Source organism: Pongo pygmaeus, chromosome 12 (assembly GCF_028885625.2).
Source record: "Pongo pygmaeus isolate AG05252 chromosome 12, NHGRI_mPonPyg2-v2.0_pri, whole genome shotgun sequence".
Taxonomy (NCBI): domain Eukaryota; kingdom Metazoa; phylum Chordata; class Mammalia; order Primates; family Hominidae; genus Pongo; species Pongo pygmaeus.
In genome coordinates this window covers 91,255,536-91,282,698 of record NC_072385.2, presented here as the reverse complement: position 1 = coordinate 91,282,698, position 27,163 = coordinate 91,255,536, and the positions used below count along the sequence as shown (strand labels likewise).

Below are 27,163 nucleotides of genomic sequence, written 5' to 3'. Positions count from 1 at the left end.
AGCCTGGGCAACATAGTGAGATCCCTATCTCTACAAAAAAATAAAAATAAAAAAATTAACCAGCATGGTGATGCACACCTATAGTCCTAGCAACTTGGGAGGCTGGGGTGGAAGAACTGCTTGAGCCCAGGAATTCGAAACTGCAGTGAGCTATGATCACACCACTGCACTCCAGCCTAGGCAACCAAGCAAAACTCTATCTCTAGAAAAAAATAAATAGATAAATAATGATAAAAGTAGCAACACTCAAGGAAAGTTACAAGAAAATGCTGTTCCTAAAAAAACACAACATCCATGAAGACAAAACCCTAATACATATTTTTTCATTTATGAACGAACTACTCTATCACGTCTCATCGTCTCCTTATAAATGGGTAGCTTAACTGCCACTAGTATTTATCCAACATGCTTCTTTATGAAAATCGGTCCTATGGAAAGTCTGGAATCACCAAGAGATTTCACACTTGTTACCTAGGGTAGCATGAAGTCTGTGTGTATATTTGCACATGTACATTATATATATATATATATATATATATATGCCTATATATAAAATATATATACATATACATACACCTATATATACCTATATGTATATATAAAAAATATATATAGGTGTGTATATATATATATATATACCTATAGATATATGCTTCTCCTTGTCTCTTCTCACAGAAGTTTCTCCCCTCAAATCAGTCAACTGTTTGTGCCCAAGTCTGTAACAGACACTGTTGGGGATATAAAGGTGTATGCATGAGAGATGATCCCAGCTCTCAAGACAGTTATAATTTACTTGGGAAGATAGGACATATTCACATAAAGCGGTCCCAGTACCAGTAAAATTGATGGTTATCATATTTTTATTAGTAATATGGAGGTGCTATCATCTGCACATTGTTTGCATGAACCACAAAGCTTTAATCCAAATAGTTAAGAAAAAATAAATCCATGCCATTTATTTCAATTATATTAGAATACAATAAATATACAATAAATAATTGAATTTCTTCTGAGTATGTAAGAAGTAGCATACTAGCAGTAGTAGGGAAAATAAGGCAAGATATTTAATGGCCAAACTATTACATAAGCTTAGGAAAGGAAATTAAGGGAAAGAAAACAGTTTTGCTATTATTACCTCAGCATGACAATGACAAAGAAGTGTGATTTTTCCAGGCTTTTCTCAGAACCCAGAGGTGTGTGAAGATTAAACTGCTGGGCTAGGTTTCTGGAGATCCAGGTGTTAGCCCTGACTCCTTCACAATTATAACCTCTCCTGCCCTGATTTTCTACCTGTAATAGTTGAGGTTTGAACTAGATGATGGCTAAAATTCCTTTAATGAACACTTCTGGTAACCCTTTATTTGATAAATATATCCAGGTCCTCCATCCTACCCACCACTTCCCAATCCCTGTCTTCTCTATCCCTGACAAAATTACTGTGTACAACATTCAATTTTTTATGAATCTGCCACTAATTATTGGTGTTTATATATACACTAACTTCTTTATGGTAACTGGTTGAAAAAGCAAAAATCTAATTCCTATTGCTAAAATTTAGTTACTAAACAATCATCACTTTTACATTATCTAGTCCTAATAATCTAGCCAGATTAACATGGCGTATTAGTCAGTATTCTTACAAGAAGAGTTTTGGTGTAGCTGTGATTCACAATAGTTAAAGCTCAGATCAAATAATTATGTATCCATTGCTTTTACTGGCTTAAAATTTACTGAGCTACACAGCAACTAAGAGTACAGTAATATTTAATTTCTTCCTTTTATGATAATCCAGTGACAACACATAAGTATGACTTTGGTACTAAAAGGCTATATAAATATCCTTTCATCTGATAAGTCTTATTAAACCTCTAGTGTTTGGGGGAGGAGGTTAAAAGAAGAAGACGATGTAATATTGAGTCATCTCAAATTATTCCTATTATAATTTTTATGTTGGAAGTATTCTTGTTTGGACATCTAAATATTAGGACAGTTATCACCTAGGAACAGCAATGAATTCAAATATTATCCAGTAAGATGCTAAACAATACAAGCTCTCGTCAATTCTTAAATATCTTTTGAGTCATTTCAGTAAAGAGATAAATCCAAAATGGAAAAGGGAGAACATACTCAAGCTTCCATGAAGCTGCACGATAAGGTGAATAATTGGCACAAAAATAAAGCAAAGAATTGAGAAGTATGCTGGAAAAGTCTTTCAAATACTATTCTTGCTTGTATCTAGCTCCATTATACAGTTTAAATTTTGGCCAAATTTTTAAAGTATTTGTTAAACAGTTCCCGCATGTGACATATGTTTCCAGGATACTTCTGACATTGATATGAGAAATTATAAAACATTTAGAAATGAAAATGTTACTCTCAAACAAAAAACACTATAAGTTCCAAGCTTCTTCTGAATTCATAAGATGGAAAAACATTTGGAAAATAGTACCTTTCTGTTTTAAAATGTTCAAATAATGTATTTTTTAAAAATGTGTAATCATTCAAGGAAACGGGAAAACAAGTCTAAATAAAACTAGGTCCTAAAGTTTACTCTAGGAGTCATTATTCTTCCTTTGCAGTCTCAATTCTATTTACTCCATAATAAGTAAACTGTTTTATCCCTTCGGCTGGGAAGGATAATTTTTACCCTACCAAGATGATGACAATGCCACTGCAGTGCTCACCCAGCAAGAAACACATAAATATGAAGCAGCATCAAAGTCGTTCTATGAAGTGTATGCAAGAATTGATTTGCAATGCATTAATTCAGGAATTCAGTGGAGAGGCTCCTACTATACCTAGCAGATCTAAACTTGAGCTCATGATAACACTGCACAAAGCTATGGTAGATAAAAGTGATAGGTAATGCCAATAGAACAATTCCACTGACAACACAAACTCCTCCAAGAATTCTTCCAGGCACTGTGATAGGATACATATCTCCATAGCCAACTGTAGTCATAGAGATAATCACCCACCAGCAGGCAGCAGGAATGCTGGTAAAGTCCTTGTTGGATGTTTCCAGGTCCAGCCCATGTTCAAGAAGCTGAGAAAGTGCACTAAAGATTGCCATGGCAACACAAATGAAGACAAGTAACATAACCATCTCTCGGTAGCAACGTTTGAGAGTCAAACCGAGTGTCTGAAGACCAATGAAGTGACGGGCAAGCTTAATCACCCAAAAAATCCTCATCATTCTAAGTACCCTCAAGGTGACTCCAGCCCTCTGGAGTTGAGAGTTCTCGCCTGTAAACACTGTCATCAACACGGAGATGTAATACGGCGTGATTGCCAGTAAATCAATGATGTTCAGGGGTCTCTTGACAAACTCACACTTGTTTTTGGAGACAATGAACCTCACGATGCACTCCGCAGTGAACCAACCTATGCAGATAGCTTCAATTATCCTGTCAAAAGAACAAAAGAAGAATTATCATTTTATTTTTAAGCATTTTAATAGCTCTTAGATTTCTTCAGATAGTACTACACTGACATACTAATTCAGTTACTTTTCCAGAAAACATAAAGAACAGACAACATTACCAACATCATCAGACCACCAGGATGCACGCAACAGAACAACAAATCAATTCAGATGAAAATTGAGACCAGGTGCAGTGGCTCATGCGTGTAATCCCAGGTCTTTGGAAGGCTGAGGTGGGTGAATCGCTTGAGCCCAGGAGTTCAAGACCAACCTGGGCACCACAGCAAAACCCCATCTCTACAAAAAAAACAAAAAACAAAAATCAGCTGGGTGTGGTGACACACACCTGTAGTACCACCTACTTGGGAGGCTGAGGTGGGAGGATCACCTGAGCCTGGGAAGGTCAAGGCCAGAGTGAGTCATGACTGTGCCACTGCACTCCAGCCAGGATGACAGAAAGAGACCCTGTCTCAAAAATTTAAAAAAAAAAAAAAAATTGAACTTGATAAAGTTCTTACTTCTATGCTACAATACTATTAAATTTTGTTTTTTACTTGTCACTAATACTTTTAAAAAATATCTCTCTTATTTGGTAGTTTGAAATTAACTTATCCTCAGTTGGCCACAACATGAAATTTAACTTACTCTTGCAGGACAGTGGTTCTCAGCTGTGATACCAGTTCTGAGTTGGATTGGAAGGGCATTATTCCGATAGAATGTGGACCTATCTAAGTTTTTTGATGGGCTACTTCTTGGTAACTTACAGTCAATGCAAGATCATTTCCTAAAACGTGAATCGTCCTTCCTTCCCAACAGGCTTATATGGGAGACACTGGCACCGAGCAAGTTTATGGGGCACTGGGTGAGTGCCCTCACCAGGAACACACCAGGTCACAACTATCCTAAAAAGGCTCCCAGCAGAAACGAGGCCGAGGACTCCCACATTGGAGCAAAATGGCCGCTAGGATTTTCCCAAAGACCACAAATACTTTGTGTTCCATCATCATTTTTATACAGCACATATTTTTAAAAGACCACATTTTACCTAGAGCAATATTTACCAGCCTTTCTGCATTACTGCATGCACTGAAAATAATCGCATTTATACAGTACACTGCAGTCAAGGGATAGGATTCCTTTTTTTTTTGAGATGAAGTCTCACGCTGTTGCCCAGGCTGGAGTGCAGTGGCATGATCTCAGCTCACTGCAACCTCTGCCTCCCAGGTTCAAGCAATTCTCCTGCCTCAGCCTCTCCAGTAGCTGGGACTACAGGCGTCTGCCACCAAGCGTGGCTAATTTTTGTATTTTTAGTAGAGACGGAGTTTCACCATTTTGGCCAGACTGGTCTCGAACGCCTTACCTCAGTTGTTCTGCCCACCTCAGCCTCCCAAAGTGCCGGGATTACAGCCATGAGCCACCACACCCAGCCAACGGGTAGGATTCTTGAAGAAGCCAGCATCCTGGGAGCTCTAGGCCCCCAGCCCTCAGGCCACAAACCCCAAAGCTGAGAAAATCAAATTTCAACACCTCTGACCCTGTGAGCGGTAATTTGAAGGTAATTTTAAATTTAATTAACATTTTAAATTTTTTTTTTTAATTGAGATGGAGTGTCGCTCTGTCACCCAGACTGGAGTGCAGTGGCACGATTTCGGCTCACTGCAACCTCTGTCACCTGGGTTCAAGCAATTCTCGTGCCTCAGCCTCCCAAGTAGCTGGGACTACAGGCGCGCGCAACCACGCCTGGCTAATTTTTTTATATTTTTAGTAGAGAGGGGGTTTCACCATGTTGGCCAGGCTGGTCTCGGACTTCTGACCTCAAGTGATCCGCCCACCTCGACTTCCCAAAGTGCTGGGATTACAGGCATGAGCCACCATGCCTGGCCCAAAATTTTTAACATGCTAAATTAAAATTTATAATTATTATACCATCACTTGTTTTTCTCCACATAATTCTTTCTCACCACTAACTTAAACCCAAACATTAGAAGTACAATGGAGAGAGAAGAAACTGGTGTAAGTGGGAGGAGAGTAGGTGGGGCAACATTTTGAAAAGAATTACTCAAAGTGCATTCCACACAACACAAGTGGTACTTGACGTTACTCATAAAAATGAATAAATACAATTAACCATGTTTCCCTATTGTAGGGCTTTACAGGGCTGTAAAGATTAACTTTATTTATTAACTTTTATTTTCTGAATAGGTATTCACATTCACATGGCTTAAATCACATGATTTTAAAAAAAAGAGTATAGAAAGAAAGGTCTCAGGCCAGGCATGGTGGCTCATACTTGTAATCCCAGCACTTTGGGAGGCCAAGGTGAGAGAATTGCTTGAGCCCAAGAGTTCAAGACCAGTCTGGGAAACATAGTGAGGCCTCCTCTCTACAAAAAATAAGGCAGGAGGATTGCCTGAGCCCAGGAGACTGAGGCTGCAGTAAGCCATGATCACACCACTGCACTCCCACCTGTGTGACAGACAGCACACCTGCCTCAAAAAAAAAAGGGATGAGGAAGGGGAAGGGAAAAGTCTCACCTCTCACACTATTCCAGCCACCCACTTCCCCTCCCTGGAGTCAACAAATATCATCACTTTCTTATGCATCCTTCCAGAGCTATTTGATGTATGTACAAAGAAACAAAAATTTTTACTTATGTGTGTATATATATGTATATACATGTATATATATATACAGATACATATACACACACATATATATGTATGTATCTCCTTTTACACAAATAGTAGCATGTTACACTAATTGTCCTGCCTCATTTGGTTAATATATCTTGGAGGTCATTCCAAATCAGTAAATAGAGAGCTCCCTCATTTCTTAAACATGGTGACACAGTGTTCCACTGAATGTACAGTGATTTATTTAACCAGTCCACCAAATGAACATTAACAATGATGCAATGAATATTCTTTTTTTTTTTTTTTTTTTGAAACAGGGTCTTGCTCCCGTCAACCATGCTAGAGTGCAGTGGCACCATCACAGCTCACTGCAGCCTCGAATGCCCAGGTTCAAGTGATCCTCCCACCTCAGCCTCCCAAGTAGCTGGGACTAAGGCACATACCACCACACCTGGCTAATTTTTTTTTTTTTTTTTTTTACTTTTTCTAAAGATGAGGTCTTGCTATGTTGCCTGGAATGGTCTCGAACTCCTGGGCTCAAGCAATCTGCCCACCTTGGCCTTCCAAAGCACTGGAATTATAGGCATGAGCCCAGCCAATGCAATGAATACTTTTATTTGTACATCATTTCCCACATGAGCAGATATATCTGTAGAATAAATCTGAGACTTGGAATTACTGGATCAAAGAAGACACATATGTATTTGTAATTTTGATAGATCTTGCCAAGCTACCCCTACAGAGGTTGTACTAAATTACCCACCCACAGGCAATGCATAGGAGTGTCTATTCCCCATGGCCTCACTAATGTAAAGTATTGTTGAACTTGGAGGTCTCTGCCACTCTGAGAGATGAAAAGTGCTAGCTTATTTTGAGCAATGTTGAGCATCTTTGCACATGTTTAACAGCCTGCTCTGTGACCTGTCTGCATCCCTTGCTCACAAAGGCTTTAATCTTCTCAGAAACAGTAGGAATATCCTTCAGAGTATCAGGCCAGGACTATTGTTCCTTGAAATACCAGTTTTGCAAAACGATTCCAGAGCCTTTGTCTATAAATTTCTTAGTAACATGGTTTGACAAACTATAGCCTGGGGTCTAAATCCTGCCCACTTCCCACTAATTTTTTTTTTTTTTTTTGTATGGCATGCAACCTAAGAATGGTTCCTAAATTTTTCCCCCCCTGGTGTGAAATGGTGGCTTTTATCATACATTAAATTACCAATCACACCTAAGTAAAATTCTGGATTTTCCACTTTCCAGAGCGGAAAGTTCAGAACTTCACTCAGGTATATCTGATCGATCCATTCTATCTTATACTATGCTACTCTCAATTTTCATTACAGTTGACCCCTGAATAACATGGGTTTGATCACAAGGATCCACTTAAAGGCAATTTGTTTTTCAACCAAATGTGATAAAAAATACAGTATTCGCAGGAAGTAAAACATGCTTATGGCCAGGCGCGGTGGCTCATGCCTGTAATCCCACCACTTTGGGAGGCCGAGGTGGGCGGATTATGAGGTCAAGAGATAGAGACCACGGTGAAACCCTGTCTCTACTAAAAATACAAGAAATTAGCCGGGCGCAGTGGTGGGCACCTGTAGTCCCAGCTACTCGGGAGGCTGAGGCAGGAGAATGGCGTGAACCTGGGAGGTGGAGGTTGCAGTGAGCTGAGATCGCGCCACTGCACTCCAGCCTGGGTGACAGAGCGAGACTCCGTCTAAAAAAAAAAAAAAAAAAAAAAACACGCTTATACAGATGGCCAACTTTTCATATACTTGGGTTTCCCAGGGCCCACTGAGGGACCTGAGTATGTGCAGATTTTGGTATATGTGGGGGGTCCTGGAACCAACATCCTACATGTACCAAGAAATGAGTGTACTTTGTTTTGATGTCTAGTTGAATGATACTGTTCTTCCTTTTCAAGACTGTCCTGGTTGTTTGTAAGCACTTGCTCCTCCAACATAAATTTTATTTTTTTATATTTTTTAATGATTGGGGGAAAAAACAAAATCTAAAGAATTACATTTTATGACACGTACAAATTATGTAAAATTTGAATTTCAGTGGCCATAAATAAAGTTTTATTGGAACACAGCCATGCTCACTCATTTACACAATGTCTGTGGCTGTTTTCATGGCAAAGTTGCGTGGTCATGACAGAGACCATATAGCTCTGCAAAACCTAAAGTACTTACTATCATTGAAAAAAAACAAAGTCTGCTGTTGGGTTAAGCCACTCAGATTTCTTTTTTATTTTCTTTTTTTTTTCGAGACAGGGTCTCACTCTGTCGCCCAGGCTGGAGCACAGTGGTACGATGTTGGCTCACTGCAACCCCCACCTCCCGGACTCAAGCAATTCTCCTGCCTCAGCTTCCTGAGTAGCTGGGATTACAGGCGCTCATCGCCACACCTGGCTAAGTTTTGTATTTTTAAGAGAGATGAGGTTTCATCATGTTGGCCAGGCTGGTCTTGAACTCCTGGCCTCAAGTGATCCCCCCTCCTTGGCCTCCCAAAGTGCTGGAATTAAAGGCATGAGCCACCGCACCCGGCCTGGGATTTCTAAATTGGTTGCTATCCTAGGTAGTAAACTGGTAAATATACTAGGTAGCAGTAAGATGTGCACTTAAAAGGGATTGTAGGAGCACACAGCAGTGATAATAATAGTTTCCTGACATTGGCTTGTGGGTAAGATGTACCAGTTCTCCAGCTAACATACTCTGTCTCTTCTCTAGCCAGACACAAGCAAGGGCACTGGACTTGACGTCAGAGGTTCTGTGCTCTTTCCATTCTGAAGGACAAGCCTCACCATCAAGTGGCAGATTTACATGGATCTTCTAAGGACCTTCCCAGCTCTAAAATCCTAAGATTCTATTAATTTCAGAAGAGTAAAAATGTCAATTGTGCCAAAAATACCAGAACATTTTTTGTCTAATTATTTCCAGCAGCAGCCAAAGTTGTTAAGACTAAGAAGGAGGATATCCAAATGGTGTAGAATAATCTCTCAGTAAGGGAATTTCAAAGAAGTAAGCTCATCTGTAATGAGGTCCTCAGAGTTCTGCTTGCCCACACCCTAGGTTAGATGCAGTTTATTCAGAATTCCACACCAAAGGGATGAATCAGTGAGAAACCCCAGGCATCACTTTCACCTTCAATTATGCCAAGGCAGTCTCTAGCAACAAACACCACCAAGCCTGCCAAAATTCCTCATGTTTCCAAATGGCACTCTCACCAATGCCACCACTGACAACTGCTGAAAAACTGAGTACTGTTCACCAAGCACAAGAGCAAACAATTGGGTATTCCCGGAGGTTACTTCTGCAAAATTAAGCAGGAAAAAAGAAACTAAAGATACTAAGAGACATCACATTCCTTTGAAGCCCATTCTGATTTCTTCTGAGGTCCAAACATATAGATGTTCATGAATGTATGCCTAATAAAAATATTCACCACTGACTGATGCCTTTCAGTTGGGCACTATGCTAAGCAATTTACAGACATCATCTCGTCTGATCCCTTTCAAGAAGTCTATGAAATATGTATTTCCCCTAGTATCTCCACTTTACAGATGACAAAATTGAGGCTGAAAGGTTAAGCACTTTTCCAAGGTCATACAGCTAAGAAGCTGCAATTACACAGGTAATGAAACCCAGATCTGTAAGATTTTAAAGCTAAAAGGAGCATTTGGAAATGCAAATGATTTTATGACAATGTCCATTGTTAAGATTAAATGGGGCCAGGCGCAGTGGCTCATGCCCATAATCCTAGCACTTTGGGAGGCCAAGGCAGGTGGATCGCTTGAGGTCAGGAGATTGAGACCAGCCTGGCCAACATGGTGAAACCCTGTCTCTACCAAAAATACAAAAATTAGCTGGGCATGGTGGCAGTCGCCTGTAATCCCAGCTACTCAGGAGACTGAGGCAGGAGAATTGCTTGAACCTGAAAGGCGGAGGTCGCAGTGAGCTGAGATAGTACCACTGCACTCCAGCCTGAGTGACAGAGCAAGACTCCAACTAAAAAAAAAAAAAAAAAAAGATTAAATGGTATACGTCAACCATTTGGTCTCCAGGGTTTACATTAGAATAGCATTTTTTTTGTGCCGGGGGCAGTGACACACACCTGTAATCTCAGCACTTTGGGAGGCTGAAGTGAGAGGATTCCTTGAGCCCAGGAGTTCAAGACCAGCCTGGGCAACAAAGCAAGACCCCGTCTCTACTACAAATAATGTTTTAAAATTAGCAGGGCGCCAGGCACAGTGGCTCACGCCTGTAATCCCAGCACTTTGGGAGGCTGAGGCAGGTGGATCACTTGAGGTCAGGAGTTCAAGACCAGCCTGGCCAACATGGTGAAACCCCGTCTCTACTAAAAGTACAAAAATTAGCTGGGTGTGGTGGTGCACGCCTGTAATCCCAGCTACTCAGGAGGCTGAAATAGGAGAATTTGCTTGAACCCAGGAGGTGGAGGTTGCAGTGAGCTGAGATCGTGCCACTGCACTCCAACCTGGGCAACAGAGCAAGACTTTGTCTAAAAAATAATTAATTAATTAATTAATTAAAATTAGCAGGGAGTGGTGGTGTGTGCCTGTAGTCCTAGCTACTTGGGAAGCTGAGGTGGGAGGATCCCCTGAGCCCAGGAGTTCAAGGCTGCAGGGAGTCATGATCTTGTCACTACACTCCAGCCTGGGCAACAGAGTGAGACCCTACCTCAAAAACAAAAACAACAACAACAACAACAACAACAAAGACATAATCAAGAGTGAAAGGGCAACCTACAGAATGGGAGATGATATTTGAAAGTCATATATCTGATTAAGAGTTAATGTACAGGATATACAAAGAACTCCTGCAACTCAGTAACAACAACAAAAAAATCAACCCAATTAAAAAATGGGCAAAGGATTTTTTAGATTAATTTTTTATTTTTAATTTTCATGGGTACATAGTAGGTGTATAATTTATGGGTTACATGAGATATTTTGATACAGGCATGCAATGCATAATAATCACATCAGGGTAAATGGGGTGGTAAACATATATATATATATTTTTTTTTAGGAAACAGAATTTTGCTGTGTCACCCAGGCTACACCATAGTGGTGCAGTCATAGCTCACTGCAGCCTCAAATTCACCTAAAGCATTTATCCTTTGTGTTACAAACAATCCAATTATACTTTTTTAGTTACTTTAAAATGTAAGATTAAATTATTTTTTTACTATAGTCACCCTGTTGTGCTAGCAAATACTAGGTCTTACTCATTCTTTCTATTTTTTTTTTTAACCATTAACCATACCCACTTCCCCGCCACCACTGCTACCCTTCTAAGCCTCTGGTAACCATCCTTCTGCTCTCTATATTCATGAGTTCAATTGTTTTAATTTTTAGCTCCCACAAATAAGTGAGAACACAAGAAGTTTGTCTTTCTATGCCTGATTTATTTCACTTAACAAAATGACCTCCAGTTCCACATGTTGTTGCAAACGGCAGGACCTCATTCTTTTTTATGGCTGAATAGTACTCCATTGTGTATAACTACCACATTTTCTTTATACATTCATCTGGGTTTGTGTGTGTGTGTGTGTGTGTGTGTTTTGTTTTGTTTTGAGATGAATTCTCACTCTATCAACCAGGCTGGGGTGCAGTGGTGTGATCTAGACTCACTGCAACCTGCGCCTCCAGGGTTCAAGAGATTCTCCCGCCTCAGCCTCCTAAGTAGCTGGGACTACAGGTGCATGCTACCATGCCGGGGTAATTTTTGTATTTTTAGTAGAGATGGGGTTTCGCCATGTTGGCCAAGCTGGTCTCGAACTCCTGACCTCAGGCGATCAGCCTGCCTCAGCCTCCCAAAGTGCTGAGATTACAGGCGTGGGCCACCGTGCCTGGCCACGTTCATTTGTTGATGACACTTAGGTTGCTTCCAAATCTTGGCTAACATGAATAGTGCTGCAACAAACATGGGAGTGCATGTATCTTTCTGATATGCTGATTTCCTTTCTTTTGGGTAGACACCCACTCAACAGTGGGATTGCTGGATCATATGGTAGCTCTATTTTCAGTTTTTTAAGGAACCTCCAAACTGTTCTCCATAGTGGTTGTACTAATTTACATTTCCACTAACAGTGTACGAGGGATCCCTTTTCTCCACATCCTCGCCAGCATTTGTTATTGTCTGTCTTTTGGATGAAAGCCATTTTAACTGGAGTGAGATGATATTTCATTGTAGTTTTGATTTGCACTTCTGTGATGATCAATGATGCTGAGCACCTTTTCCATATACCTGTTTGCCATTCGTATGTCTTCTTTTGAGAAATATCTATTCAGATTTTTTGCCCATTTTTAAATCAAATTATTAGATTTTTTTTCCTATAGAGTTGTTTGAGCTCCTTATACATTCTGGTTTTTAATCCCTTGTCAGATAGGTAGTTTGCAAATATTTTCTCTCATTCTGTGGGTTGTCTCTTCACTTTGTTGATTCTTTCCTTTGCTGTGCAGAAGCTTCTTAATTGGGTGTGATCCCATTTGTTCATTTTTGCTTTGGTTGCCTATGCTGGTGGGGTATTGCTCAAGAAATCTTTGCCTACTCAGATGTCCTGGAGATTTTCCCCCATGTTTTCGTGTAGTAGTTTCATAGTTTGAGGTCTTAGATTTATGTCATTGATCCAGTTTGATTTGATTTTTTTAATATAGTGAGATAAAGGGTCTAGTTTCTTTTGCATATGGATGTCCAGTTTTCCCAGCGCCATTTATTGAAGAGACTGTCCTGGACAAAGGATTTGAATAGATATTTCTCCAAAGTTAATATGGCCAATAAGCATATGAAAAGATGCCCAACATTATTAATCATCAGAAAAATGCAAATCAGAACCACAATGAGATATCACCTTATACCTACAGGATGGCTACTATACCAACAAAAAAAAAAAAACCACACCAGAAAATCACAGGTGTCTTGAGCACTGTTGGTAGGATTGTAAAAGGGTACATCCACTATGGAGGTTCCTTGAAAAATTAAAAACAGAACTATCACATGCTGAAGTAATCACTCTTCTGGGTATATATCCAAAATAATTGAAAGCAGGGTCTTAAAGAAATATTTGCACACACACTTTCACAAATACAAATGAAGCATTACTGACAATAGTTAAGATGTGGAAGCAACCTTAACGTCCACTGACAAAAGAATAAATAAAGAAATCTATTTGGAATTTAATACTGAATTTAAAATTGGAATATAGCTGGGTGTGGTGGCTCACTCCTGTAATCCCAGCACTTTGGGAGGCCGAGGCGGGCAGATCACCTGAGATAAGGAGTTCAAGACCAGCCTGGCCAACACAGCAAAACCTCGTCTCTACTAAAAGTACAAAAATTAGCCAGGCGTGCTAGTGGGTGCCTGTAATCCCAGCTACTCGGGAGGCTGAGGCAGGAGAATCACTTGAACTGGGGAGGCAGAGGTTGCAGTGAGCCAAGATTGTGCCATTGTACTGGGCGACAGAGCAAGACTCTGCCTCAAAAAAAAAAAAAAAAAGAAAGAAAGAAAGAAAGGAAATCCTGTTACATGGATGAACCTTGAAGACATTACGTTAAGTGAAATAAGCCAGTCACAAAAAGACAAATACAATGTGATTCCACTTATATGAGGTATCTAAACTAGTCAAATTCACAGAAACAAAAAGTAAGAACAGGCAGCTGGGAAAAGGTGAAAGAGAAGAGTTGTTTGATGGGTACAGCACTCAGATTTGCAAGATGATATGAAAAAGCCCTGAAGATCTGTTTCATAACAATATGAATATATTATACTTAACACTACTAAATGGTATACTTAAAAATTGTAAAGATGGTAAATTTTATATTATGTATATTTTACTACAATTTTAAAGAGCAGACATATGAGCAGTGATGGAATACAAATCTACGCCCCCAAGAAGGCTAGAGCCTTAATACAGAACTTTTTTATTTTCTATGTTCTTTATATTTTGTTGAGCTGAGATCTCACTATGTTGCTCAGGCTGGTCTCAAACTCCTGGCCTCCCAAAGTGGTAGAGGTTACAGGTGTGAGCCACCACGCCCAGCACGTTAGACTGCTCAGCCACACTACCCATGGGGTCAATGGAAAAACAAAAACAAAACAGTACTGACTTTGACATTAATTAATTTTTGACTTACATTCTGCTTTACCTCAGAAGAATTAAAGGAGATTGTTCCTGTCATTAACACCAAACAGAACCTGATTAAAATTTAATATTACAAGGACAACTATGAAAATTAATACAAAAAACAGCTGTGGCTGGCCCCAATAGTTCACGTCTGTAACGCCAACACTTAGGGAGGCCAAGGCAGGAGAACTGTTTGAGCCCAGGAGATCTTGGAATATAGTGAGATCTCACAATATAGTCAGATCTCATCTTTACTAAAACTTTTCAAAAAATTAGCCAGTGTGGGGCATGTGCCTGTAGTCCCAGTTACTTGGGAGGCTGAAGTGGGAGGATCACTTGGGCCCAGGAGCTTGAGGCTGCAGTGAGCTATGACTGTACCATTATACTCCAGACTAGGCAACAGACCAAAATCCTGTCTCTTAAAAAAAATAAAAATTAAAAATTAAAAAATTATATATATATATATGTATAGCTGAAAGCTGAATCTGAACAGCTAACTTGAAAAAGCTAAATGAATTACACAAGCAATAGGCCAACACAGAAAACCACCTAAAATAATAATTATATACGTATATTTATTAAATACCTATAATATGTGCATATATAATTATATTACATTTAAAATAATATATAGTAAATTTTAAATACAGTACAATATCATAATGTATAAGAATATAAAATAAGGAAATGTTATATGAATCCAAACCCCAATAACTTTGTTACTTACTAATCATATTTACACTGGAATAGAATTTTAAGATAAAACTTAACAGTTTTGGCAGGGAAAAATGAAATTTATTTATAACTTCTTTGAAGCCATAAATATTGACACATCAGTATAAGATGAAAGGCATAGACTGCAATCATTTTTTAACCTCTCCAAAAATAATATGGCCAGGTGCAGTGGCTCACACCTGTAATCCCAGCACTTTAGGAGGCCAAGGCAGGAGGATTACTTGAGTAATCTTCTTAGTAGTTCGAGTCCAGTCTGGGCAACATGTCAAAACCCTGTCTCTACAAAAAATACAAAAATTAGCCAGGCATGATGGTGCATGCCTGCAGTCCCAGTTACTTGGGAGGCTAAGGAGGAGCACCTGAGCCCAGGGCTGCAGTGGGCCATGATCGCACCATATATTCCAGCCTAAGCAAGAGTGAGACCAGTCTCAAAAAACAAACACACAAAAAAAGACTTGTGACCATTATTATTATTACTGCAAACCAACTCTGAGCTCAGAGCCTTCCATTTACAAAAGGAGTTCAGTTGAAGTCCAACTTAAAAACATTTTAAAAGAAAGTAAAAAGTACGCCCAACTAGAAGAGTAATCACCACAATCGAGTCATCAGCAGCTTAAATCAGCCTTAACAACCCCAGGAGTGCCACAAAAGGAAAAGTTACCCTTCTTACTCCAAGCCTTCAGATTTAAATGTACAAAGCATTTCCAATCACATTTCTAACAGGCATGTAAAATGTAATAACACAAAGCACAATAAAAATTTCCAGCAAACTGCACATCAACAGCCACTTCATTACCTAGAGTCTTTCATGTCCTTATAAGAGTTTTCTCCACAACAACTGGTTAAATGGGAAAAAAGTAGGGATTTTTGAAAGAAAAAAAACATGATTTTTTTTCTTACACACTTTATCTTACAGAGAAAAAATCTATACCATTCGTACCTCTTTATCTTCCAATCTAGATCAATAATAAATTAAAACACATAATTGAACACTTATTCAAGTTCCAAACATCTTTCTTTAGATTTACATACTAATTCACTTAATTCTCACAACTGTATGCAATAGGTTTTGTTATGATCTCCATTTACAAATGAGGAAACTAAGCCAAAGAGAATTAATTAACTAGTGGCCAAGTGCAGTAGCTCATGCCTGTAATCCCAACACTTTGGGAGGCCAAGAACGGCAGACTGCTTGAGCCCAGGTGTTCAAGACCAGTCTGGGCAATGTGACGAAACTCCATCTCTGCAAAATACAGAAGAAAAAAAAAATTAGCCAAGCATGGGGGCACGCGCCTGTACTCCCAGCAACCTGGGAGGCTGAGGTAAAAGGGTTCATTGAGCCCGGGGAGGTTGAAGCTGAAGTGAGCTGTGATTATGCCACTGCACTCCAGCTGGGCGGCAGAGACTTTGTTTCAAAAAAAAAAAAAAAAAAAGAGAGAGAAGTAACTAGATCATGTCACACAGATAATAAATGGCAGGTTAGTAATATTTACAAGGCTGGCCAGGCACGGTGGCTCATGCCTGTAATCCTAGTACTTTGAGAAGCCGAGGCAGGCAGATCACACATACACACACAAGGCTGGGAGCAGTGGCTCACACCTGTGATCCCAACACTTTGGGAGGCCAAGGCAGGAGGATCACTTGGGCCCAGGAGTTTGAGGCTGCAGTGAGCTATGATCACACCACTGCACTCCAGCCCAGGTAACAGACTGAGACTCTATCTCTAAAAAAAAAAAAAAAAAAAAAAATGTACAAAGCCAGGTGTGGTGGCAAGCACCTGTAGTCTCCTAGCTACTTGAGAAGCTGAGGAAGGAAGACCACTTGAGCTCAGGCTTCAAAACCAGCCTCAGCAATATAGTGAAACCCCTCATCTCAATATATAAATAAATAAATTTTAAACAAACAAAATATATGTACTCACTGACTAAGTCATACCTTGAATCACGCCTGGGATTCATGGATGTCCCTATATAGCTACAGTCAATGTATGTGTTAATTTTTACGTTCCTCACTTGATACTATTTTGTTTCCTCATGCTCACATTTGGACGGCCATTTCATTAGGATATGTGGCAGGACAACGATAATGATGAATGAAAAGTTCACTCTCTCAAAGTCATTGGGATTGGCCACAGAGAACTGTGCTCCTCCCACAGTTTTTAAGGGGCTGCTATTATTCCACCGGATCTCTTTTCCTGCAATCACCTCCATCTTTGCTTTTCTCACTTTCCCTTAGCAGACAAGAACATGGGGCTATCGCCCTTGCCTGAGGAATCTGGCCTCTGCCTCCTAAACACAGTTTACCCTCTGTGGTTCCTCTGTCCTCTGTTTTGGCAACAGAGGTACTAGATCCACATTCTCTCTGTATTGGGAAACAGTTACTGATGACCCTCTACAAAGAAACAACCAAGTTCCTGACTGCAAATGCAAAGGCAACAATACCTGTCCTGCTAAGACAGGGGCTATCCATCATATATAAATCTCCATCAAAGTCTGTTTCTTGAGAAATTACAGGCAATTACTACAAATAACCCTTATCTTCTCTGACTCCTTTTAGCATAATTCAATATTCAACCCAAATACATGACTTAAGTGCATTGTAGTGTCTGCAGTGTAGCCTGAGGTAGTGTCTTGCAAGGAGCTCTGTCCCGCTAGCGTGAGCTTGTAGAGACAGACTCTAAAACCTCAGAAAGAAGCAACACAGGAGACCCCATTACTTAAAAAAACAAACAAAAAAAAGAATCTCAGGAAGAAATAGTTTTGATATTATGTCAGTGTGGTAGGCTTTTGTTTCTTAAACTTTTAGAGATGAAGAACTGAGACCATTCAACATACAAGAGAAGACAGAATGGCCAGATGCCTGAAATCCCAGCACTTTGCGAGGCCAAGGTGGGTGGATTACCTGAGGTCAGGAGTTTGAGACGAGTCCGACCAACACGGTGAAACCCCGTCTCTACTAAAAATACAAAATTAGCTGGGTGTGGTGGCACACGCCTGTAATCCCAGATACTCGGGAGGCTTAGACAGGAGAATCGCTTGAACCCGGGATGTGGAGGTTGCAGTGAGCCAAGATCGCGCCACTGCACTCCAGACTGGGCAACAAGAGCAAAACTCTGTCGTCTCAAAAAAAAATAGAGACAGTGAGAAGACAGAATGGTATTATGGTATTATGACCCCCCAAACACCCTGCCCCATTCACCATTGGCCCAAAGCCAGTTCTGCCCCGCTCCACATCCTCATCTACTTCCCTCATGTCTTATTTTGAAATCCCAGAGTGTGGGCATTTATCCCAGAGTCCTTTCTCACCCTCCCTGCCTGGCAAGTCAACTAATGGGCACAAAGGAGGCACGAAATGTGCATGGCTTCAGTCTTGAGTCTCCTGAGACAGGTCACTTGTAGCCAGGATGATGCAATGTCCTCAAGTCAGGATGGGATGACAACATATTAACTTGGATGTGGCTGTAAGCCCATGGAGCCCATTAATTCATTCACCATGCAACAAAGCTCATGAGTGAGTGCCTACTGCATGTCAGGCTCTACAGAGCCACAGAGAGGTGTATAAAGATAAACTAAAGATAGAACTTAAGCATAGTTACGTAACACGTTATCGGCCGGGCGTGGTGGCTCACGCCTGTAATCCCAACGCTTTGGGAGGCCAAGGCAGGTGGATCACGAGGTCAGGAGATCGAGACCATCCTTGCTAACACGGTGAAACCCTGTCTCCACTAAAAATACAAAAAATTAGCCGGGCATGGTGGCGGGCACCTGTAGTCCTAGCTACTCGGGAGGCTGAGGCAGGAGAATGGTGTGAACTCGGGAGGTGGAGCTTGCAGGGAGCCAAGATCGCACCACTGCACTCCAGCCTGGGCAACAGAGAGAGACCCCATCTCAAAAAGAAAAAAAAAAAAAAAAAAAGATGTTATCATTGGGGAAACCAGATGAAGGATAAAACAGAACTCTCTGTGCTGTTTTTGCAACTTCTTGCAAGTATAAAACTATTTTAAGCCAGGCAAGGTGGCTTACATCTGTAATCCCAGCACTTTGAGAGGCTGAGGTGGGAGGACTTCTTGAAGCCAGGAGTATGAGACCAGCATGGGCAACATAGCAAGACCCCCATCTCTACAAAAAAAAATAGCAGGCACGACGGCGCACACCTGTAGCCCTAGCTACTCAGAAGGTGGGAGAATTGCCTGTACCCAGGAGTTTGAGGCTGCAGTGAGTCATATTTCTACCACTGCACTCCAGCCTGGGCAACAAAGCAAGACTCTGTCTCTAAATATAAATCGATTAACTAATTAATTAATAATTAAATCATTTCAAAATACAAGGATTTTAAAAAGAAGATAAACAGACTGAAAGTTTGCGACTTAGCAAAGGGTAAGATATACCCTCCCTAACAACAATCCAATCCTTAAAAACTCAAAAAATAGAACGTAGAAAGTAATAAATGCTATAATTGATGTGCATTAAGTTCAGAAGAAGAAAAGTTTTTCTTCATCTGGGAGACCATGGAAGGCTTCTTTGAGAAAGTGGCGATTCAATTTGGCAAAAGCAAAATCAGGAAAGTGCCGGATACCTGATGAAGTGAAAGCAATTACATTTAAAAAGTTAACAAAACACGGATGTGAGCAGATGCCCTACACAGATTAAACAGGTGCACGACACTGGGCCACTGCCCAGTGTTTAGGCTTCCCCTAAACGGAAAGGCAAGTGAAGAAAACAAAAGGCACCCCAAAACATCTAACAAAAAAATGGCCACTCTGACTATTCCTTTGATTTTCTTAACTGATAAAAACGTAGGCCGGGCGCAGTGGCTCACACCTGTAATCCCAGTACTTTGGGAGGCCGAGGTGGGCGGATCACAAGGTTAGGAGATCAAGACCACCCTGGCTAACACGGTGAAACCCCGTCTCTACTAAAAATACAAAAAATTAGCCTGGCGTGGCGGCGTGCGCCTGTAGTCCCAGCTACTCAGGAGGCTGAGGCAGGAGGATGGCGTGAACTCGGGAGGCGGAGCTTGCAGTGAGCCGAGATCATGCCACTGCACTCCAGCCTGGGTGACAGAGCAAGACTCTGTCTCAAAAAAAAAAAAAAAGGTAGCCATCATCTTCTAGGAGCTAATTTACATAAAAAATTTCATCCATCCCATGCATCAGTGGTCGTGTTCATTACCCTCTAATAAAGGACTCGGGTTGCTTTTTCCTTAGCTTTGAACCGGCTCCATGGACAAACCAGAGGTGTTTCTGTGTGCGCCTTGCCTGAGGCTCTCGAGAGTCAGAGACATCATCTCTTTCTGACTGACCCAGAAATCAGGGTGCACTTCTCTTCACCAGAGCCAGGGAGTGTGTTTTCAGAAGACTACCATGCTTTAGGGGACATACGCATACAAGCAAAGAGATCAAAAATCTGTGGTTCTGACTCTCACTGCTACAAACTTTCCAGAGATGACAGCCCCGGAAACCAAGGCCTGACAGCACCTGCAGTCCCTCTGCCACACTCTCCACTCCGGGTGGGCCCCCTTAATCTTCAGGTGCCACAATCCCTTCCTGCACCTTCACCACCACCCCAGTGTGCATATATTTGCCTAAATAACGCTACAAGAAGATCAATCTCAATAATCTGTTCCCATTCCATATATGACTACCACATGGGTTCTATTCCCTTTTTATTTAACTGGCAGTTCATTAGTAAAAGAATTATGAGACTAGAAAGGATATCAAGATCTACCTTTTCAAACAAGATCACCTTACAAAAAGTGATAACAATTCTTTTCTTTAATAGTATTTTACCATTTTGGCTTCAAGATAGTTTTTATCTACAGAACAACTTGGGAAGATGAATTTCAACAAATGATATTTTTAGTTTTTTGAGGTTTCAATATTTTATTCAAGTTTTATTTTAAGTGATGTTAATTACAGCACTTGAAGGGGAGGATCTAATTCCACACAAAATGAAAGACTCTAAAATGTACCCATTAAACTGCTAAAAAATAAATTGAGTGGTGAGAATGCAACAGAAGTCCAATTTAGATTCTAAGTGTTGTCACCATGTGATTACAATCACACAACCTCTCCCCAGCTTATAGCTGGAGCTCCTGAAAGCTATTTCATACTCTGCTGCAAGGGCAAAAAAGCACAACAAGAGAAGGAATTCAGTCCTGAATTATTGGCTTCATCAGATCCACCCTCTCCACCCCAAAATGGTAGAAAAGCAGCAGCTATCACACCCTGCAGACCTTTTGGTATAAGACAGGTGATGAAGGATTGGGATGGGAACAGGTCATGAAGACCTGTCTAAAAAGGTCCCTTAGCCGGGTGCAGTGGCTCATGCCTGTAATCCCAGCACTTTGGATTACTTGAGGTCAGGAGTTGGAGCCAGCCTGGTTAACATGGTTAAACCCCGTCTCTGCTAAAAATACAAAAATTAGCCAGGCGTGGTGGCACGTGCCTGTAATCCAAGCTACTGGAGAGGCTGAGGCACGAGAATCACTTGAACCCAGGAGACAGAGGTTACAGTGAGCCAAGATTACAGCACTGCACTCCAGCCTGGGTGACAGAGTGAGACTCTGTCTCAAAAATAAATAAACAAATAAATAATAACAATTAAAAAGTCTTTGTCAGGTGAATTTGTACACACCATGAAGCAATGAGCCTCTGATCAACTGGGGTTAGGAAATCAAGGTTCACTTATCAGGAAGTCACAGTTTCATTCATTTATTTCATTCATTTATTTATTTCATTCATTCATTTATTTCATTCACATTTCATTCATTTATTCAATACATAATCATCTTCCACTTGCAGCCACTGCAAGATTTTTTTAAAACCTGGCATCTCTAGAAGGGCTACCAAATTCCCCCCAAGTCTACAGCTAAAAGGGCCTTTTTTGGAATTGGGTTTCTTCTGTATGTCTGAAAAGGTAGCACTCTTTGAATCATCTTTAACCTGGAGGTCTAGCATGAAATTTAGCAATACTTGCATCTCAAATATATGTTAAAGATACATTAAATTCTGAAGGTAGCTATATTGCAAAAGTAGTTTAAAATTAAACAACTGTACAGTATTCATTTGTGCTTGAAATTCTAGTCCTAGACCAAACTCATGGCCACCAGCATCGACGTTCTTGCCATCCAGCTGAGCTGACAGCATCAACTTGATACTTGGCTTTACGGTCTGAGTGTACCCTAAACCTATCAGGCTAGGGTTGTACACTTTAGCCAAGAAGCAGGCATCAGGGTCCATCTGACACTTGCCTGCTGTTCTGAAGTGTGTGTTACCGTTTCCTGATGTCCAGGCAAGCTTAACAGCAGTCTGCAACTTCTTATTCACCTCTGGGAAACAGAGGTGCCAAACTCTGCCCCATCATTCACGTAAGTGTGAAGCTGGAATTCATCAGTCTCGTAGCCAACAGTAAAGTCCCTCTGGGTCTCTTAAAACTCTGTGGTCTCAAAATTCATCCGGTAGCCAGCCAGCCAGCCCTCATAACCCAGCACTAGAGCACCCCAGATTGAAGGCTCAACAATGTCAAAATCCACGGTGCAACCCAGGTTGATATGCTCCTGCCTATAGCAGTTTTGATTTAGCATTTTTTTCCCCCAGCGTTAGGTGAGAAGCGATGAATCAAAGGTTAGCTTCAGTCCACATGCAAGCTGGTCCTCCACACAATCCATGCCCGCTGTGTGGTCAGTGTTTCATTTCTCCATAATCGTCAGGCCATATCTGGTCCATCTGTACTTGGTTCTCAGACTGCCAGTCACTTTGGTGGCCTCAGTGTTGGCTGAGCCTAAGTTTGCAAATTCCAATCCCTTCTCAGATTTTGTTTTCAAATCAAGTTTTATTAAGCCAAATCCATAGCCCTTGGTGAACACATCCCTGGCAGATTTGCCAAGATCAGCGTACGTGGGAGGCATAACCATCTTCTGCTTAGAGGCGGTGGCAGTGGGCTCAGTGGTGGTGGCAGGCTCGGTGGTGGCTGCAGCGGGGGCTGCCTCAACAAATGACATTTTTGAAAAGTGAGGTAGTTCATTCTGATATCATTATTTGCTATTTCCTAACAACAGGTAACTAATGTGTCCAGTGCTCAACTCAGGTTATTTTTACTTAACTACTGTGTACTAGGTACACACTGCAAACATCAGGACAATGATACTTCTACGCACACAAAGTTTCCAATATGTACATTAAAACAAGTTGCCCAGGTTGGTCTAGAACTGCTGGCCTCAAGTGATCCACCTGCCTTGGCCTCCCAAAGTGCTCAGATTACAGACCATGAGCCACTGAGCCTGGCCAAAACAAGAGATTTAAACAAAGTAGGGATATTTCAAAGTATCTAGACTATAAGGTCTTCCTGAAACAATAAGATAAGTGTTTTAGTCTATAGTCATGAATACAAAAACATTCACAGTACTAAAAGCAGCAATACTCGAATACTCTGAGTACTGAGGTATTGCTGACTCCTAACTCTCCATAGATAAGAGCTAAAATGCATGAGTTATCATCCAAGGCTTCAGATCTGCCACTCTCCGCCTTGTACCATCTGCTTCAACTAATGGAAAGTAACACAGTCCCCAGTCTTCTCACGTCTCTTGCCTTTGCACATCTAGCCTCCCTTCTTGGCCAGCATCAACCAGGCCTTCAAGTCTGAGCTCAAGGATCACCACCCCAGGGAATCCTTATCTTAGGTCCACTAGCATGGCTGAGTTTCTCCCTGATGTTCCTACAGCAGCCAGTGCTTATCTCTAGCAGTGCGCATAGCACATCGTGTAGTGGTTGTACATTTAGCCGTCTGTCTCTCCAGCTAGGAAGCAAGTAGGGCTGTGTGTCTTTAAAAAAACAAACAAACAAAAAACACTATATTGCCTAATCATGGCACTTAATAGGTACTCAGAAAATATGTTGTTTGACTAAATTAATGGTACAAAAAAATTTAATCATTAGAGAGTTCAACCGTTTTATCAGTCTAATGGAATATTTAGGACAAAATGATATATTTGGTATGTTGATTTTAACAATTAGAGATAATGCATTACTATCCTTACTTCATACCACACACAAAAATGAATGAGAATGAGCGTAGTACTAAATTTAAAAGTGAAAACTTTAAGATTTTATTTTTTTAAGAGTATTTAATTTCTTTCTTTCTTTTCTTTTTTTTTTTTTTTTGAAACAGGGTTTGGCTCCGTCGCTCAGGCTGCAGTGCAGTGGCACGATCATGGCTCACTGCAACCTCTACCTCCCGGGCTCAGGTGATCCTCCCACCTCAGCCTCCCAAGTAGCTCGGACTACAGGTGTGCACCACCACGCCCAACTAGTTTTTGTATTTTTAGCAGAGATGGGATTTCACCATGTTGCCCAGGCTGGTCTTGAACTCCTGGGCTCAAGTGATCCACCCACCTCAGCCTCCCGAAGTGCTGGGATTACAGGAGTGAGCCATTGTCCTCAGCCTATAAAGATTTTAGAAGAAAACACAGGAGTAATGTTTGTGACTGAGCAAGTAGGCAAACTTTCTTACACAGGGCACAAAAAGTAGTAATCATGAAAGAAAATACTAATAAATTAGACTTCACCAAAATTTAAAACTTTAGTATAGTAAAAGACACCACTAAGAAAATGAATAGGCAAACCAAAAAACTAGAGGAAAATATTCACAACACATTTATCTGACAAAGGACTAGTATCCAGATTGTACAAAGAACTCCTAAAACTCAATAGCAAAAATAACCCATTTTTTTAAAAATAGGCTAACTATGTGGACAAACATTTCACATAAAAAATTATGTAAAAAGCCAATAAGCTAATGAAAATGATGATCAACTCTGTCATCAGAGAAATTAACACCACAATGAGATATTACTACACTCCAGACAGAATAACTAAAATTTGTATAACCAATAACACCAAGTTTGTGAAGTAACTGAAACCATATACAGTCATACACCACATAATGACAATTCTGTCAACAATGGATCGTATATATGACAGAAGTTCCATAAGATTATAATACTGCATTTTTACTATACGTTTTCTCTGTTTACGTATGTTTAAATACACAAATAAGCCAGACGCAATGGCTCACATCTGTAATCCCAACACCTTGAGAGGCCGAGATAGGCAGATCACCTGAGGTCGGGAGTTTGAGACCAGCCTGGTCAACATGGTGAAACCCTGTCTCTAACAAAAATACAAAAATTAGTCAGGCGTGGTGGTGCCTGCCTGTAATCCCAGCTACTTGGCAGGCTGAGGCAGGAGAATCGCTTGAAACCAAGAGGCGGAGGTTGCAGTGAGCCAAGATCATGTGCCACTGCACTCCAGCCTCAGTGACAGAGAGAGACTCTGTCTCAAACAAACAAAAACAAAAACAAAAACATGAAATACAATACACAAGTATTTACCACTGTGTTATAACTGCCTACAGTATTCAGTAGATTCTGCATAAGTTTGTGGCCTAGGAGCAATCGGCTATACCATACAGCCTAAGTGGTGAGGTATGTAGCAGGCAGTACCATTTAGGTTTGTGTGAGGACGCTCTATGACGTTCACAGAGCAAAGAAATCTCCTAAGCATCTCCCGTCGTTATGCGACACACGACTGTGTACTGTTGGTGGGAGTACAGAATGGTAGATTGGTACAAAAGTTAATTGTGGTTTTTGCCATAGGAATTAGTGGCAAAAACTGCAAATACTTTTCCTTTTTTTTTTTTTTTTTTTGAGATGGAGTCTCGCTTTGTCATCCAGGCTGGAGTGCAGTGGCGCAATCTCGGCTCACTGCAACCTCTGCCACCCGGGTTCAAGCGATTCTCCTGCCTTAGCCTCCCTAGTAGCTGGGATTACAGGCACCCGCCACCACGTCCAGCTAATTTTTGTATTTTAAGTAGAGATGGGGTTTCACCATGTTGGCCGGGCTGGTCTCCAACTCCTGACCTCAGGTGATCCGCCTGCCTCGGCCTCCCAAAGTGCTGGGATTACAGGCAGGAGCCACTGTGCCCGGCCAAAAACAGATCTTTTATAAAAACATAAAAATACATTAAACCACTCCATGAAGATAAATGTGAAAATTTAGGTGAAATGGACAATTTCCCAGAAAAATGAATCAGACCAAAATTTTCAGTTTTAGAGTAACTGGAAAAACTGAATGGTCCTACAATCATGAAAAAAATTGAATCTACACTTTGACATCTATTCACCAAAAGATGCATACCGGGTCCAGATGATTTTACAGGCAAGTTCTATCACATACCAAGCATGAATAATCCCTATTTTATATAACACTATCCCAAATAATTAAAAAAGCAGTCACCAACTCATTTTAAAAAGTCAGTGAAAGGCCAGTCGCAGCAACTCACGCCTGTAATCCCAGCACTTTGGGAGGCCAAGGCAGGTGGATCATCAGAGGTCAGGAGTGCAAGACCAGCCTGGCCAACATGGTGAAAACCCATTTCTACTAAAAATACAAAACTGAGCCAGGCATGGTGGCGCATGCCTGTAATCCCAGCTACTCAGGAGGCTGAGGCAGGAGAATCACTTGAACGCAGGAGGTGGAGGTTGCAGTGAACTGAGATCACGCCACCGCACTCCAGCCTGGGTGACAGAGGGAGACTCCGTCTCAAAAAAAAAAAAAAAAAATTAGAGCCAGGTGTGATGGCTCACAACAGTAATCCTAGCACTTTAGGAGACCAAGGCAGGCAGACTGCTTGAGCCCAGGAGTTCAAGACCAACCTGGACAACACGGCGAAACTCTTGTCTCTACAAAAAATTCAAAAATTAGCCAGGCATGGTAGCATGCCCCTATAGTCCTAGCTACTGGGGAGCTGAGGTGGGAGGATCACTTGAGCCTGGAGAGGTTGAGGCTGCAATGAGCCATTATCATGCCACTGCACACCAGCCTGGGTGACAGAATGAGACCCTGTCTCAAAAAAAAAAAAAGTTACTGAAATGTTGATACCAAACCCAGACAGACAGTACAAGAGAGAAAAACTGTAGGCCAATCTCACTTAGAAACACAGATGCAAAAATTCTACATAAATTAGCAAATGTGATCCAAAAATGCATTTAAAAATAAAAATAAAAAGGCAAGAATGCCAGCTGTCACCATTTCTCATCAGTACAACTCTAGAGGGTTTAGCCACTGCAGCAAGACAAAGGTATTATAAAGGTTGCAAAGACTGTCTTTATTTCCAGATAGTATCACTGTCTACATTACAACAAAAATAGACCCTTTGAATTA

At 40.9% G+C, this 27,163-nt stretch overlaps 1 protein-coding gene and 1 pseudogene across 2 annotated transcripts in view; both read right to left on the bottom strand.

The window, feature by feature from the left end:
* Nucleotides 1–842: 842 nt before the first annotated feature.
* Nucleotides 843–27,163, bottom strand: part of KCNG3 (potassium voltage-gated channel modifier subfamily G member 3) — a 51,894-nt gene continuing 25,573 nt past the window's right edge. For both annotated transcript variants that reach the window (XM_054475178.1, XM_054475179.1), the window contains exon 2: nt 843–3,407. In XM_054475178.1, the coding sequence (XP_054331153.1) occupies nt 2,762–3,407 (646 nt within the window). In that variant the 3' untranslated portion in view covers nt 843–2,761. The remainder of the gene's footprint in view (nt 3,408–27,163) is intronic.
* LOC129030746 (voltage-dependent anion-selective channel protein 1-like) lies at nt 21,935–22,911 on the bottom strand (annotated as a pseudogene).